This window comes from Pseudorasbora parva, chromosome 3, assembly GCF_024679245.1.
Source record: "Pseudorasbora parva isolate DD20220531a chromosome 3, ASM2467924v1, whole genome shotgun sequence".
NCBI classification, from domain to species: Eukaryota; Metazoa; Chordata; class Actinopteri; order Cypriniformes; family Gobionidae; genus Pseudorasbora; species Pseudorasbora parva.
In genome coordinates, this window is record NC_090174.1 from 15,010,223 (window position 1) to 15,028,056 (window position 17,834).

At 37.1% G+C, this 17,834-nt stretch overlaps 1 protein-coding gene across 1 annotated transcript in view; it reads right to left on the reverse strand.

The window, feature by feature from the left end:
- Window positions 1-1,339: 1,339 nt before the first annotated feature.
- The window catches only part of LOC137070605 (interleukin-31 receptor subunit alpha), a 42,766-nt gene continuing 26,271 nt past the window's right edge, over window positions 1,340-17,834 (reverse strand). The window contains exons 11-16 of the mRNA XM_067437897.1: window positions 13,630-13,758; window positions 11,674-11,820; window positions 6,007-6,150; window positions 5,757-5,850; window positions 5,591-5,672; window positions 1,340-2,376 (exon numbers count right to left, since the gene is read on the reverse strand). Coding sequence (XP_067293998.1) covers window positions 1,762-2,376; window positions 5,591-5,672; window positions 5,757-5,850; window positions 6,007-6,150; window positions 11,674-11,820; window positions 13,630-13,758 — 1,211 coding nt within the window. The 3' untranslated portion in view covers window positions 1,340-1,761. The remainder of the gene's footprint in view (window positions 2,377-5,590; window positions 5,673-5,756; window positions 5,851-6,006; window positions 6,151-11,673; window positions 11,821-13,629; window positions 13,759-17,834) is intronic.

A 17,834-nucleotide genomic window follows, 5' to 3' on the forward strand; every position in this document is an offset into this window, starting at 1 on the left:
ATGATGTTCAACACATACTTCTGTTAAAATTTGGTTTAGGGTTTCATGAACCTTTAAGTCCCAGAATAAAATGCATGTTTGAGCAGTTTTAACTGAAAGTAACTTGCACTGACATGTCTTAAAATATATCAGTGCCATTGTTTTGTCTCAAGATGCACACCAGTAATGTGTTTTTAGGTAATGTGTCCTACTTAAACTAAGGCCTAATCCTAGCTTAATCTAAATCCTGTCTGAGAAACCAGGCCTATAACTCACAATTGCGACTTTATATCTCGCAATTCTAAAAAAAAAAGTCAGAATTGCAAGACTCAATTATGAAAAGTTACAATTGTCTTTTTTTTCCTTGGTAGAAACAAGCTTCCATACAGGAGCCAGGGTGTGAAGCTAATTTTGGATTCAGACAGTAGATTACAATTTGTAGTCAATTACATGAGTGAAATTGCATTTTATCTATTACATTTGACCCTGGACCACAACACCGTTCATGAGTCGCACGGGTATATCTGTGGCAATAGTGTAAATATTTTGTATAAATAACTAGTTTATATGGGTCAAAAGGATTATTTTCTTTTATGCCAAAAATCAGGATATTAAGTAAAGATCAAGATCCACAAAGATTTTTTGTACATTATAAATATATCAAAAATGTATTAGTAATATGAATTGCTAAGGACTTCATTTGGACAACTTTAAAGGTGATTTTTGTGCACCCTCAGATTCCAGATTTTCCAAATATTCTCCTATCCTAACAATGAAAAGCTTATTTATTTATCTTTAATATGATGTATAAACTTAATATAATCTCAATTTTTAATACCCTTATATCTGGTTTGTGGTCCAGGGTCACATTAGGTAATATCCTCTGATTACTTTTTGATTTTGAATGTGTTTATCACGTTGATTTGAATAGGATAATCTTGTTCCATATTATTAGAAAAATACAAAGAGAATGTATTCCATTCTTTTTCGACAACATGAAATGCATTAAATATCAGGGGTTTCCCAACTGGGGTGTGTGGGGAACTGCAGGGGATTTGTTAGCTGATTCAAAAATTAAAAATAAATATAATAATAAAATAAATAAATCATTTTAAAATCAAATCAAAATAAAACACAAACAAATGATCAAATGTTGCATTTGTTTATGCTGTGAGACCTCTCAATTCTTTGAGACTTGTGGCTGGTCTGTGTGTTCAGTTCCTCAAAACTGGAATTTTGTAGAAAGGAACATAAAAGAGAAAATATATATTTTAGGGAGAATCAATAAATTATGAAACATTTATTGACATTTTGTAAATATGTAAACATGTAATCAATAAAAAAAAGAAACTGTAGTCTCTTAAAAAGTAATACAATCTGTTTATATAATCTTTGATCAGTATACCAGCACCTCAAATAGGATCTGAACAGTTGTAATACACAGTGTGGATAGTCAGTCATATAGATCAAACTCCACTCCAATACACAAAAAAGTGGATTTGGACTGACAGTATGAACCTAGCTTTTGATGGAACATCCCTTTGAGGTACAGCTAGAGCTGTGTCATTGACGTAAGAGCCTTTGTCAGAATTTGGAGCCTTGGGTCCAATCCACTACCATTAAAAGTGATCTATTCCATATTTTATGGGAGGTGTTGAGTAGTGGCTAAAGCTCAGTCTGAAACAGGACAATTAACGTTGTGCCCTAAACGCGGCCTAACCTCGTGCTGCTCCAGAGTGATCGTCTATGTAACTGTTCTGTAAATCTCTGGACAAAAGCATTTCAGAGCACCGCTATTTCTGCGCTCAAAACTTCAGCACCATTACATGCCCCTGATGGGTTATTAGGCTGTCCATTACTTGCAAAATAGGACTGCCGAATGTAATCCTGCCCTGGATTTCCAGGAACAAATACTGCTTTCGCTGTTTGGATGGATGAACCCTGAATCCCACTCATAGTGGCCTGCTGGAAGATCTCCATGGTGGTGTAATCACTCATGAAAACAACAGCAGGTTGGGATGCTGGGATGAAGTCTGATCGTGTCATGTTGGAGATGGTCTCTCCAGAGTCTTTGCTTTCCAAATTTGTGATGTCATTGACAACAGAAGTGCTCGAAGGGAAGTCTGTATTACATAAGTCCACAGGGAAGGTCTCTGTCGAAACAGACTCTCTGTTGGAGATTTGAGTTGGGGTGTCTGGGGGTGTGATCTCCTCCAGGATGAACGGGCTGTCCTCATCTTCACTAAAGAGGAGGATGGTGGGCTTCACACCAGCCTGAGAAATGGGAGGGCTGCTGAGAGGAGTCGCCTCCCTTTTTCTCTCAATGACATACACTGTACTGGAATCACATCCTTCACTCTCCTCTAACCTCTGTATGTTCAGTGGCTCCAGGATACCCTGCAGAAAACGAAAAACACAGGAGTAAGTGACCTAAGGATTTAAAGTCAATATAACTTTTCAAACAGCATGAATTAAATCTAACATTTTAGAAGTCATAAAAGATCTCAACTTACAAAAAAGTTAGATGGGGTGTCCATGGCTTTTTTTTTTGACATTGCAAAACTTGTTTTGGCCAGTTTCATATAAATATCATAGGAACATCATCATAAATCATAATTCATGTGATCTATGTATTAAAAATGCAATTCATACACTACTTTTGAAAATCAAAAGTGACAGTAAAATAACACTAAAAAAGAAAATAAATTATATATATAAATAATTATATACAGTGTTTATTTTATATATATATATATATATATATATATATATATATATATATATATATATATATATATATATATATATAATAAATGCTGTTCTTTTGAACTTTCACAGGTTCCACAAAACTATTAAGCGTCACAAATCTTTTCAACATTGGTAATAATAAATGTTTCTTAATAAATCAGTATTTCTATCATTTCTGAAGGTACATGTGATACTGAATACTGGAGTAATGGGTGCTGAAATTTTACATTCAACTTTGCCATCACAAATATACAATACAAATATTAAACATAAACCATTATTTTATTTTAATCTTTTAAAATATTGTTGGTTTTACAGATTTTTGACCAAATGTAGCCTAGGTGAGCATAAGACTTTAATTCAATTTTTGGCATAATCCTCAAGTATTATGTCTTAGAAAAATATTTTAACAAAACTGCTTTACAACTTATTCATATTTAAACATATATGTGTTACTCTCAATACATTTCTTAAAGGGTTCATGAACTGTTGTTTTATGTTTCCTGGGGTGCACTTATAATGTAAGAATGCTTTTCACATCAAAACTGTCATAATTTATAAATAAAATGCATTTTTCCTACCCTGATTTTAGCCCTCTGCTCTGAACGCTCCGTTTTAAGGGGTATGTCCGCTGGGAGACTTCAGTGTAAACACCCACTGCTGTGATTGGCTAACGTATTTGCATTTAATATAGTATTACTCTCTCATTTAGCACATTTTTACAATTACAGCTCTGGTTAACCAATCGTGAAAAGTGTTGCATTATATTTAGATCTATGGCATTATATTAAGGTCTGTGGGCTTATATTCAGATTGTGGCCTGATAGGTTGCAATGATGATCATTGTAGCCTATCACAGACACATTTTGAGCATGCAAGCAAGCAGCAATCTCGTCACTGCAACTCAGTTTCTGTACACTAACGAATGATTTCATCTTCACTAACAATGCAAACGTAAAATTCGTTGACTAAAACGGCAGTTTTGGCGCGAGTCACTGATAATCTCTCCCTGTTTGATTGACAGCTGAAGCACACACTACTCCAACGATTGCAAAAGGAGTATTCTTTGATCGCTTTCTTTATGGAATTGAATCACTGTTAAATAATTGTACTTTTCATTAATAATTTTCATTCTACTAAGAGAAACAACACAAGTTGACGTTGAGTCACTGGTTTGATTTAGACACAGACAACATCTGACTGCAGGGATTAGAACACTGTTAGAAAAAAAGGTACATTGCTGTCACTGGGGCGGTACCCTAAGGTACAAAACTGAAAAGGTACGAATATGTACCTTTAAAGTACTACTATGTACCTTTAAGGTACTAATTTGCACTCTTAAAGTACTGATATGTACCTTTTAAGGTACTTATATGTACCATTTAGGGGTGAGTAAGGTACAAAGATGTACCTTTTCACTTAGGGTACTGCCCCAGTGACAGCACTGTACCTTTTTTTCTGAGATTGAATGAACACAGTTACTTGCATGGTGCACAATATTTTGTGATTCTCAATGGCATGTTTATTGCTTGGTAGCTCGATCTGGTTTAACACTCAGTGGCGGAGCCAGAGGGGTGTCCAGGGTTGCACTGGACACTCCTGACACCTGACTGGCCACCCTGGGTGCCACCCCAAAATTTAGTTTGCTATTTCCATTTCACCTAGAAAAAAACATCTACGTTGACATGCAGCGGCGCTGCACATTGTTCATGCTATTAACGTTGAATATTAAGAGAATATTAACATTAGTTGTTACCAAACAGATGGGGATCATGCACAAGCGCAAAGTTGTTCAAAATCCTTTAGCACCATTCACATGGTTTTCCATTAAACGGCATTTGCCTTAAAACGTTTTTAAGTGAACTTTTTTTACCTGTATGTTATGTTGACTATATTCACTGTTTTGCATTTCCACCTTGAACATGAGAACACGACGTGTCTTGTGCGCGGCATTTGGCGCTTCATCAATAGTGCGAACACAGAGAGTGTTGTGCTTGAATGGAAATATAGAAGAGCCTATCATAATAAACAAAGTCGGCTATGTCTTAAACGAATATAAGCAGATGAAATCGGATGCGTGTCTTGTATTAGATTCAATATTGTACATTTGGTCTTAAAGTGACCATTAACAGCATAGCCTTTAGCCTACATCCTTGATAAAATAAAATAAAATAAAAAAATCACCAACTGAACTTGTGTCGATATTTAATTTATACAGTGAACATTATGAAATGTAAAATTAGGTTATTGAATTTCTGTAGGCTACTGGCTACCTGAACCTGAAACTTCTTAGCATTGTTCTTACTTTATTACTAACTGTTCACTTGTATTCAATAATTTTTGTAATGTATATTATTAGGCTAGGCTTGTAGTTTTTGCTGTGTAATATCAGCTGAGAATTGTGGAATTTCACTGCTACTATAGTGGTTGCTAATTTATTGTTACATATTTAATGTTACTCAGTCAAGACAATGAAAACAAATAAGTATTACACATGATATTCACAGTCTATGGACCCCCTAAAGTAGAGACATGGCCACCTTATGTATAAAAGTCTAGTTCCGCCACTGTTAACACTAGGCCTATGTTATATGTGTAAATCGGTGGGCAGGGTTAAACAGGCAGGGATGAAGTAGGCGTTGATCATCATCTGCCTCCCTTTGACAAAGATCCCCACTTTGAAAAACCTGTCGTTTTCTGGGCCTGGTGTCAATAAAAGCTTCTATCTACTGGACTAAAAAGGAAGTTTTCAGTTCTGAAAATTACAGGATATTCTTGTAGTATGATGACCTCTTCTGTCAAGAGCTCAAGGAAAGTTTGATTCAAAAAGTATTGTTTGATTTTTATATCATCTCTTGCTTACCAATTCAAGGGCAATTTCAATTTTCTGAACAGCATTGCTATTCTCAGGATTTGGTATACTCGGCCACATCAGTTTCTTGGCTCTGTAAAAATGCACATTGAGTTCTACATTAGTTATTGATTATATAGTGCCAGTCTTTCAGAAAGTGAAGTGCATGTGTCTTTACCTGTGCAGAATCCGACAGCTGACATGAACTGCTAATAAAATAAATATTATTCCCACAACCACCGCAGCTATAATGCTGCTCAAAGTCGTGAATTCTGTAAGAATAAACCCTGTTCTTAGTACACATGTGACTCTTTCAATCCATGTAATTAGAAAAGACAGACACATTTACTGCATTTCATGAACAGGTGTAAACTTTGAATAGCAGCTCAATGACAGACACTAGCATCTTATGAGAAATGTAAATTTACCGGGTGGGTTTGTAACAAAGTGTTTGAAGTCACTGCGCTGTCCTTCTCCGGCAGCTGTAAAGGCAGAGAGCTGCACGTGGTACGCACTGTTGCTTTCAAGATTCAGCAGCTCAAAACTGTTTATGCTGGGATCCACTTTCAAGGCTGTAAATGTCAGATGTAATAGAAAACAGCCAAAATTAATAGACATATCACATTTATAACCATATTATAGAGAATTTCGCTGATTCTTGAGAACTGGGGCAAAAAAAAGGTTTAATTCGTTTGACATTCATTTCATTATTTTTATTTTAAATTTGCTCTAACAAAGAGCGGGAAAACAGTAGTGGAATCGGTGGATCTTTTGCCCTAACACTTAAAACTCTTTGGAAGCATGGACTAAAAGCCAACAGGGCCGAGCACAGACATTTTAAGGGGCAGTGGTCCAAACAGAAAAAAGGCAGCATTTTCATACTGTGAATACAATTGTTATGCTTAGTGCTTTCAGTTTATGTTGTTGTAATTACTCTACCATTCAAATTATTTGATATCAATCTCTTTTTATTACACTCTAGCATATTCAAAATTTAATTGAACTTGTACAATTATTATCTTTATCTTACTTTTTGTCAGCCTGTAACTCATTGGGCTCTCCCTCACCCTTGTGAATGGAAACTATTAGACATTATATTTAAAATGCATTTAATTACACATGCAGAATTTATATCATGTACTATGCTAAGATACAACCCATATAGAATATTTATTGTATATTACCTTTTTTAAGTTATGATTACCTTTTATGACATTGTATTATGCTTAATTTCAAAGTTATTTGTATCTATTTGTTAATGAGAGATTTGGGGAGTAAATGTTATATTTTGAAGTTATTTTGAAGTAAAAAAACAAACAAACATTTAGAGCCTTGGGGTAAGATGACCCAGCCAGAACTGGCCCAGAATTCTCAATGTGGCATGCTGTTACTGGTGTATTTTTAAAATACAATACTTTTGTGATTAATGGGGTTATTTAATATTTTCATGAATTTCAGACATCTTCACTTTCATTAAAACTTAATTGAGGGAATTCTATAATGACAACATCTATTATGTTTCTATTATGACATATCTTAAATAATAAAAGGGGGGCATCTTGCCCCATGTTGCCCTACTATTAATATGGTCTTAACAAAATATTATAAATATGTTGTAGATTATTAACTAAGACAATTGATTATAATTGTAAATATAATTTTCAGGAGTTAAAGTGTGACAAACTGACTTTTTTATTTATTTTGTGTGTGTGTGTGTAAAAAGTGTTTCAACAACAGCACATTTGGTGATATTTATTTTGGATCAGATACAAAAATTAGACAAGAATTCTAATTATCTTTCAATGTGGATATTGTAAAAGTTGTTAGCACTATTAGAAGACCATGAGCAAAACATTACCAACAAAAATACAAAAATACTAACATACTTATTCCACGGATCAACCACTGTTTGTAACGTGGACCTGTTAATGCAATGTCATTCTGGAACTGTCATCTCAGATAGCATGCACAGGCTATGAGAGACGCTGAGATAGAGCGGGAAAACAGTAGAGGAATCGGTGGATCTTTTGCGGAGGGAAAACCGAACACTTTTAGCGGGGATGGGTACTGAGAGGGGCACCTCATCGGATGGCAGTGGCCACCCTCCTTTGGGAATGACCCTGAGCCTCACTTTACTGCAAGCAAAACCAAAGTTCATGGTGTGTTCACACTGGGCATGTTTGGTTCAATTAAAACAAACCCTGGCGATTGCTTTGTTAGTGTGGATCATTTGAATAAGTGTGAATGCTGCATGCCATCCGAAGCCTGGTGCGGACCAAACAAGCAGACAGAAACCATTGAAAAGATTGGTCTTGGTCTGCTACCAAACAAAGTCCCAATCCCATTTCAACCCTTTAGTCCTTCCCTTTCCCCTTTGTTTTGCGCGTTCACGTGAATGGGTAGGGGTGTCTCAATTCTCTTTTGGCTGAAGTTTTAGGGGGAAGGGGAAGGGCCTGATTGCCCTTCAAACGAAGATTTTTCGGGACCACACTACGAACGAAGGGGCATGATGAATTTCCCTTCATACACCAACTACCGTGCTGCTAGAATGCATGTATTGATGTTGTCACTTGGAATCGATCACTTAAGTGTTGTAAGTTTCTCCATAGACAACCATTTGAGTGATGTGAACTAATAATTAATACATTAATAATACAGTTAAAAAATATCTGGCCATCCTTCATAAGGCAGTCAATATTTCTATCATGTTTCGTCTGTAAACTTGTCTCTCCAAAGCAACAACTGACTTGTTTGTATTATATTGCAAAGAGCTCCGTTATCACAGCACCACAGTAGAAAATAAAACCAAACCAATACCGCAAAACAACGTTAGAAGTAAGTAATTTGATATATGTTCTTGCTTCTGATTCCTGTTGGATATAGCCTACGCACTTCTGTGTTGTTCATACTGGTTAAATGTTACAGGACACTAATAATTGAAACAGGGTATGATGACGTGTAAAAGTGTAGTAGTGGTGTCCCATTTCTTAAGAGAATATTTTTTACCCCTAAGCCTTGGCACTCTGTTTCAAGGGGAAGGGGAAGATGAAGGGGTAAAAAAACAGAATTCCAATTGGGCCAAACTCTGGTGTGGTTCGAATTAAATTTGAACACGAACCAAAGACATGTAACCTAACCAAAAACAGGACATGATGTCACAAGGACCCTAAAAAGGACAGAATGCTCAAGCATACCTATTTTTCTTTCTCGTCATAGCTGTGTTGCTGCCCATCTCAGTTCGGTACAGGCATCAGAACCGCATGTCCTCACAGCAGATCTTTGTTCTCCTCAAAGCAGAGGGATTCCTGCTGCTGTTTTGACTGCACATTTTATAAGCTCTTCACAAGTTCTTAGCTGGTCAAAATACCATCATACCATGCCAAAAGTATTGGGACACCCCTCCAAATCATTGTAATTGAGGTGCTCCAATCACTTCCATGGCCAAAGGTGTCTAAAATCAAGCACCTAGGCATGCTGCTTCTACAAACATTTGTGAAAGAATGGATTGATCTCAGGAGCTCAGTGAAATCAAGCAGGTACTGTGATATGTTGCCATATTTGCAATAAGTCCATTCATGAAATTTCCTCAGTACTAAATATTCCACAATCAACTGTTAGTGGTATTATAACAAAGTGGAAACAATTGGGAACAACAGCAACTAAAGTGGTAGGCTACATAAAATCACAGAGCAGGGTCAGTGCATGCTGAGGCATACAGTGTGCTGAAGTTGCCAACTTTCAAGAAGAAGTTCAAATGAAGTTGAAGACTTACATCACCAAGTGCAATGCAAAGCGGCAGATGCAGTGGTGTAAAGCATGTCGCCACTGAAACTTTAATTTTTAAGAGCAGTGGAGACGTGTTCTCCGGAGTGACTGATCGTGCTTCTTTGTCTGGCAATCTGATGGACGAGATATCCCTTAGTTCCAGTGAAAGGAACTCTTAATGCTTTAGCATACCAATCCGGTTCTAGAAGAATGGCCAACATTTCCCATAAACACACTGCTAAACCTTATGGAAAGCCTTCCCAGAAGCTGTTATAGCTGCAAAGGGGGGGGGGGGGGGGGGGGGGGGGGGGGCAACTCCATAATAAACCCTACAAATTAAGGATGGGATGTCATTTAAGTTCATGTGCATGTAAAAGCAGGCGTCCCAAAACTTTTGGCAATAGAGAATGGAAAAAGTTCACTCTGGCTGGTAAACAATATCAAACTACCATTGGACCATGACTATGTTATAGGTAGGTGTGGCTCTGAGACTTCACCTTCTTTTGGAAATTTTCTCCAGTTAATTTCTTCTGTTGAATCCATCAAGGTCAGACATCTGTGTAATTATCTTTTAAAAGCAACAATGATGCTGTTAATATTGTAAAGCTGCTTGGTTTAAAATAAAATATTGTATAAAGTGCTACATAAATAAATGTGACATGACGTTACTTGACTGGAGTGCTGAATTGCAGAGCTTGCGCAAAGATCCACTTTGCTATAATCAGATGTTTTCTTAACTGCTGTTTTCTCCTTGCTTTAATTTTTGTTGTGTGTTTATATTTTGCTGTGTGTAAAGATACACTCACTTAAAGGATTATTAGGTACACCATACTAATACTGTTTTTGACCCCCTTTCACCTTAAGAACTGTCTTAATTCTACGTGGCATTGATTCAACAAGGTGCTGCAAGCATTCTTTAGAAATGTTGGCCCATATTGATAGGATAGCATCTGCAGTTGATGGAGATTTGTGGGATCCACATCCAGGGCACGAAGCTCCCGTTCCACCACATCCCAAAGATACTGAGGTTTGAGACCTGGTGACTTTGGGGGGCATTTTAGTACAGTGAACTCATTGTCATGTTCAAGAAACCAATTTGAAATGATTCAAGCTTTGTAACATGGTGTATTATTCTGCTGGAAGTAGCCATCAGAGGATGGGTACATGGTGGTCATAAAGGGATGGACATGGTCAGAAACAATGCTCAGGTAGGCCGTGGCATTTAAACAATGCCCAGTTGGCACTAAGGGGCTTAAAAATTGCCAAAAAAAAAACATCCCCCACACCATTACAGCACCACCACCAGCCTGCACAGTGGTAACAAGGCATGATGGATCCATGTTCTCATTATGTTTACGCCAAATTTTGCTCTACTCTACCATCTGAATGTCTCAATAGAAATCGAGACTCATTGGACCAGGCAACATTTTTCCAGTCTTCACCAACAACCAGGCCATGCTCCAAATTGCTTAAATCACCTTTCTTTCCCATTCTGAAATTCAGTTTGGAGTTCAGGAGATTGTCTTGACCAGGACCACACCCCTAAATGCATTGAAGCAACTGCCATGTGATTGGTTGCTTAGATAATTGCATTAATGAGAAATTGAACAGTGAGTGTATTTCAAACTTCTTTTTACCCCTAAACAAAAAAAGAACTTTGCAGTAAGTGTATCGGGATCTTGGTAAATCATGCTTTGGTACTATTACAATAGCCATCAAACTTTCCAACTAATAATCAGTGAGCTGTTACCTTAGAATTTTTCAAAAATCTTCTTTTGTGTGTCTTAGAAAAAATTAACTAGATGCTGAATCCCGACACTTGAATGGGAGAATATGTAACATTCTGACCATTTCCCATCCATATAAATACATAAAATACACAGAAATGGATTTTCCAGAGAACATGTATGTATAAAAATCTATATACTTATACAATGCGTAGACCATTGCCAGATCTGATTTGTGTTTTCTTGAAAAAATTCTAGATCTTTCAATGGTGTTTTAGAGCACTGTTGAAAATAAATGCATGGAACTTAATTACATTTTTTAATAAAATTTATAATTTGAAATATACCAGTAATGTGTCTAATATTTAATTTCAAATATTTACATTTTAAATAACTAATTAAACAGTTACATGACACCTGTCACAGCACAGGTTTCCTGGTATACAGTTAGGAAAATGTATCACATTAAATGAAGGTTTAGTTTTAAAGGAAAAGTTTCAATTTCTCAAGAAGCCTGTCATGCTTCATGCTTTGTCCCAGTTCTCAAGAATCTCTGATAAGCATTTTATGATGGTGAAATATATAAAGCTGACTTATACTCACATGTTTCATTATTGTCCTTTGTGTAGTAGATGTTGTAGCCTAATAAGAATCCACGTAAGTCTTCCTCAGACACGGGACTCCACGTGATTACTGAGGAATGCTGGGTAATATTCAAAATGCTTACAATTCTGGGAGCACTAATAGGACCTGAAAGCCCAAAGTGCTTCAATTAAGTCAGACATAAATTAATACTTTATTTTACAGTGTCCTTGTTACATATTTTACATGTACTTACTAGGGATGCAACAATACAGCTAGTCCACGGTTTAATACATACCTTGGTTTTTTACCACGGTTTTCGTTTCGGTTCGGTTTTATGCTATTCTATTCTTAGGCGACAGGAACAGAAATGAATAAGGAGAATTTTTTTTATTGAAATACTTTTTTCTTTAATTCACTTAAAAGACTTGAAAAAACTTACTTAAACTTAAAACTTAAAAACTCTTAAAAAACCCTTTTATACATTCCTAGTGTATTATATAATATAAAATAAATAAAAATAAAGATTTACAGTGGCAGCTCAGAGATCAGCTCAGCTCAGACAGTAGCATTTAAGTATGAAATTGAATGAATAAATTTAGGCTAAAGTTAAAACTACATAGTCTTTAATATACAATATACATTGATTGAAAGCTACTGTATTATTGCTTTATTCAAGAGCAGTGAGTGATTTTTTCTGTCTTTTTCTATTTTAATTCTAATAATACCTCTATAATTTTAGAGGTGAACTGTCCCTTTAAGGAAAAGCGTTCACAATCACTAGTCTGGGCTGCTAAGACCTGTTCATATCTCATACAGACACACGATTTTACTTTCACTTTAGACATAACCGACTGTATTGTGTTTGACAGTATTGGCGCAGTAAGACTACTTAGTCCAGTAATCACGTGTCTGACAGGCGCACACGCTCAGCGCATGTAAAACGGCAATGAAATGTTTAACCGGCAAGGCTATAAAACGCCACTAAACACCCCCTAACTTCAGTGCATATGATTGGATATTTGCTCATACACTGTAAAAAAAATTTGGTTGGTTTTTGATGGTTTAACTTAAAAAGGTAAGTAACCTGGTTGCCTTAAAATTTTGAGTTTATTGAAATTAAAAATTTGAGTTGATACAAGGAAGGACATTTGTTTAATAAATAGAAACTCAAAATATTTTTGTATCTGAACCACATAAAAAAATTGATAAATCATGAAAATGGCACTATTTGGCATGTTTCACTGCATCATCAGAAATAAAGCACACACAATTACCCAAAATACTTACAAAATATTTTAATAATATTTTAATGAAGGTTGTCGAATCTCAAAAAAATGTCATTGTATTAACTCAAAATTTTAATTTCAGTGAACTCAAAATTTTAAGGCAACCAGGTAACTTTTTTTCTAAATAATTTTTTACAGTGTATCAGCACATAGACTCACAGGCACACTCAAACAGAGTCGAAATAAACTGAGATAAATATTTAAAACGAAGAGAAATATAAATAATTAATTAAATGCAAAACGCAATTCAAAAGCACGTATTGAACCGTGAATGCCGTACCGAACGGTTCAATATTATATTGAGTATTGTGGCATCCCTAGTTCTTAGTAATAACTGTAATAATACACAATTGCAACTAACCCTCAAACCAAACCCTGCTCTAAATCTATAATAAATACATGTTTTTATTAATTTTAATTAATATTAATCAGTACTTAAATATATAATTATACACAATGACACTTTAAAATAAAAAAATAAAAACTATTCTGTCAGTATATGCTGTGAATTTTCACCGTTTTACCTTATTTTTTAGCTAGCAAATAACTAGCATAACCAGCACATGCTAGCGAAAAGCACAGATATACTGATCAATCAACTACACTCCCAGCACTAAGCAATATATATCAGACTGAAAATGTATTAGCATTTTTGTATATTAATAGTTTAATGAATATCTGGACTCACTTCCTTCAATGAAATAAGCTTGGGCTGCGCCATATGTCATCTCACTGTTGTTCACATTCTTCAGGTTGCAGGTGTCCATGTACGTTCTGTTGTGCAGGAAGAAATAATATCTCGTATAGGGCTGAAAAACTAAATTTAAAGAAAAACACAAAAAAAGTGTAGAACATTGTTGCACTTCTTAATGCTGTTAATAAATAAAGCTCTTAATCACCCTTGTCTATAATCAAGGTAAAATAAATATGAAAGTAGCTATGATCAAAGTAAAGAATTACATCATATACAATAGTGGTCAAAAGCGATCCATTCTAGGGAAAGTCCAGCCTAGGGAAAATACATTATAAAACGTACTCGGTTACTCTCGTAGTATTGCCTGAGATCTTATACTTTTGTCTGAGTACAACTAACGACATTTGTGTGTTTTTTACATTCAAAAACATCATAACTAATAAGTAATAGGCTATTTTCTACACTGGTTTTGAGGCTGTCTTGTGAACACTTGGTTTGATGGGCGTGCTGTACTGGAGACTTGGAAGTAAACGCCCACAGCTAGGATTGGATAATATTTGCATATTTAATGAGCTTTAGCTCCGCTGTTATATCTAGCCCCTGTCAGTTCAGGTCACATGAGGAGAGATTATTTTGAAAGCGACAACTGCAACTTGTCTTTATCAAACAAACACAATGATTTATTTCTCATCCACCCACGATTGTATTACATGACCCGCACCCGCACCCGCATGATCGGTCGATATAAGCGCAAACCCCGCACAAACACACACACACACACATGGAACGACCCGTGTCCATTAGCTCTTGGAGGAAGGTGAGCAATTTTGTCACCTCACAAGAATGTGCGTCGAGGTTTCGCTCAGTAAACCAGTTAGAGAATACTGACCACTTCAGTGCATAGAGCCGCCTGGTTGTGGGGGCTCTGGCTTCAGAAATAGTGTTCAGAACTCTTTCAGAGAACTCTTTCGTATCCGTTGATGGGCCATACGTGAAGGGCCCATAGATCGGGACTGGATTGCCAGATTTTCCCTTTTGCCTACGTGAGGTCTCTCCTCAGCGGAATAGGGCATGGGGTTGTGTCTGACAGCTGAATCAGCTCAGAGAACCATATCCGGTTCTTCCATAGCGGGGCTATTAAAATCACTGTGGATACTGTTTCTCTGATCTTTTTGATGGCATGTGGCAGCATCGCGATCGGAGGAAAAGCATAGAGAGGGTGTCTGGGCCAAACATGGACCAAAGGAGAAAAATATTGAGCAGTGAGTATTGTCTTCTGAGGAAAAGGAACTTAGATTGTGCTCTGCCCATAAAAGGAGGTGTTTCACCATTGAGTAGGGAGTCTGATTTCAGACCGCCCTAGCGATTTATATTAGATACCACTGACATGTTGTCAGATCGGACTAAGACGTGGTAATTTTTTCATGTGTGGAAGGAAAGCTCTCCGCGATAGAATGACCGCTCTCATCTCTAGACAGTTAACGAGAATCCCGGCTTTGAATGACACCGCCATGCTCTGGACAGAGAGTGCATGCTGTGATGTAAGCCACGCTCTCATGAGTCTTGAGTCTATGACCGTACCCAGAAAAGAAACCTTCTGGGTGGGGGAGAGTGACCTCTTGGAGGTATTGATCCTGAGCCAGGATCTGTGTGTTAACAACTGTGTCTCTGACTGGGCTATTACAAGCCAGTCGTCGAGGTAGTTGAGTATACGCATCCCTCTCTGTCTGGGGCTAAAGCTGCGTCCATGCCAGGAATAACCCAAATGAAAAGGCAGACTTGGCGCGAGCTGAGTAAGGTGATTTCCAATCGTGTCCTCCGGGAAGAAGGGGGGCAGGCTTCTAAGGGGAGGTAAGGTGGCGGCTCTCCAGGAACCAATTGTCCAGCCTACTCTGTGCTGGCTCCTGGGGCTGGGACCACTTGTGTCCGATGTCTCCTACAGCCCTGGTGAGCAAGCAAACCAGCTCTGCGTCTATATTGTTTTTGGCGTTTGTGGCTGTCTGCTTCAAAGTGGAGGGCTCCAGCCATAGAAAGGCTGTCTTCCTCCTCTTCTCATCCTAGTCCACAAAAGGAAACAGAACAGGTTGCTGCGAGGAAGTTGTTTCTCCTGGGTGAACGTGAACGGCGAAGGCGAGGCACATGGGGAGTTCCCCCGGCATGCAGTCACTCAAACGCTCAGGTGGCCTCTGGTCAGAATGTTTTTTCCTGCGTGATCGGGGATCTGGTCAAAGGTGGCGAGGTGAGCCCTGAGGGTCTGCAGCACCATCTCATCACACTCGGGGCAGCCGCCTTATGAGAGCACAAGCTGCGCATGGTCCCGTCCGAGACACACAGGTAATGTGGTCTCCACCGAGTTGTGGGGTTCTGCACGAGCCGCAGTTGCTGCAAGACATTTGGAACAACACTCACTGCTCTTTAAGAAAATGTTGCGGTTGCAACAAGAACATAGAATAAAAAGATATAGCGTCGGATGGCCTAGCTGGAATGGCAGGTATGAAGGTGGAGACCAGGCAGGAATGCAGTAGGCTGCAGTAGTTCTGCTGGTTGCTTGTCAACGGAGGTTTCTTTATTCCGGAGCTCAGCGATGGTATCGCTGAAGGAGATAAAATCTGATACCTATTGCGAAACACGGCCTTTTATAGCTTCAATATGTTAATTAAGAAACCCTTTTTCTGCGTTTTTCCTAGAGACAACCATTGGCTCACTCTCCTAAGCCGCCTTACCATAGATTCCTGCAATTGCCGCAGCACGGCCAATCAGAGCGCACCTCGCTCTGCTCTTTTGCTGTGCAGCAGCACTGCGTTTTACATAGATACTTATATTAATAACATTTTTGCTTCATATTCTCGTGAAACTGAGTTTTTCCCATACGCAGTATGAGAGACCTCTCGATAGGGAACAATAACGGTTTCGTTAGTTAACATTAGTTAATGTATTAACTAACTTGAACTAACCCTGTGCATTTGTTACTGTATTTTTTCATCTGTTCATGTTTTGTTCATGTTAGTTCACAGTGCATTAATGTTAACACACTGTAAACCTGGTTGCCGTCATTTTGAGTTGATAAAATGAAGGAAATTGGTTTAATAAAACTCACAATATTTTTTGTATCTGAACCATATAAAATGTGATTAATCATAAAAATACCACAATTTGGCATATTTCACTGATAATGTTTTACTGATTTTTTTTTTATTGTTTTTTTTTGCCTTTTTAATGTGGTATTTAGTAAAATATTTTTAAAAATCTAGAATATTTTCTTCCTATTTTGATGGTTTATTTGGTGTCACAAAAACAAATATCCCCTCCGATCATAAATTCAGACCACTACTGTATATTAATTTGTCCAATGAATAATACAAATATAATATATACAAATATTTGTCCAAAATAATAAAACAATAATTAATGTTTAATCTCTTCTATAAGTAATATGTTTTTAATGAAAATAATTTTAATGTTATTTGTGGGGTATATATATATATATATATATATATATATATATATATATATATATATATATATATATACACACACACACAGTGGGTATGGAAAGTATTCAGACCCCCCCTTTTCACTCTTTGTTATATTGCAGCCATTTGCTAAAATCTTTTTTAAATCTTTTTCTTTTTAAAATCTCGTTATTTTTTCTCATTTATGTACACACAACACCACCTATTGAAAGAAAAACACAGACTTGTTGACATTTTTGCAGATTTATTAAAAAAGAAAAACTGAAATATCACATGGTCATAGGAATTCAGACTCTTTGCTGTGACACTCATATATTTAACTCAGGTGCTGTCAATTTATTCTGATCATCCTTGACATGGTTCTACACCTTCATTTGAGTCCAGCTGTGTTTGATTATACTGATTGGATTTGTTTGGGAAAGCCACACACCTGTCTATATAAGACTTTAATCTCACAGTGCAGTCAGAGCAAATGAGAATCATGAGGTCAAAGGAACTGCCTGAAGAGCTCAGAAACAGAATTGTGGCAAGGCACAGATATTGCCAAGCTTAACAAAAAATTCTGCTGCACTTAAGGTTCCTAAGAGCACAGTGGCCTCCATAATCCTTAAATGGAAGATGTTTGGGACAGCCAGAACCCTTCCTAGAGCTGGCCAACCAGCACTACAGCCCTCCACCAGTCAGGGCTTTATGGCAGAGTGGCCCGAAGAAAGCTTCTCCTCAGTG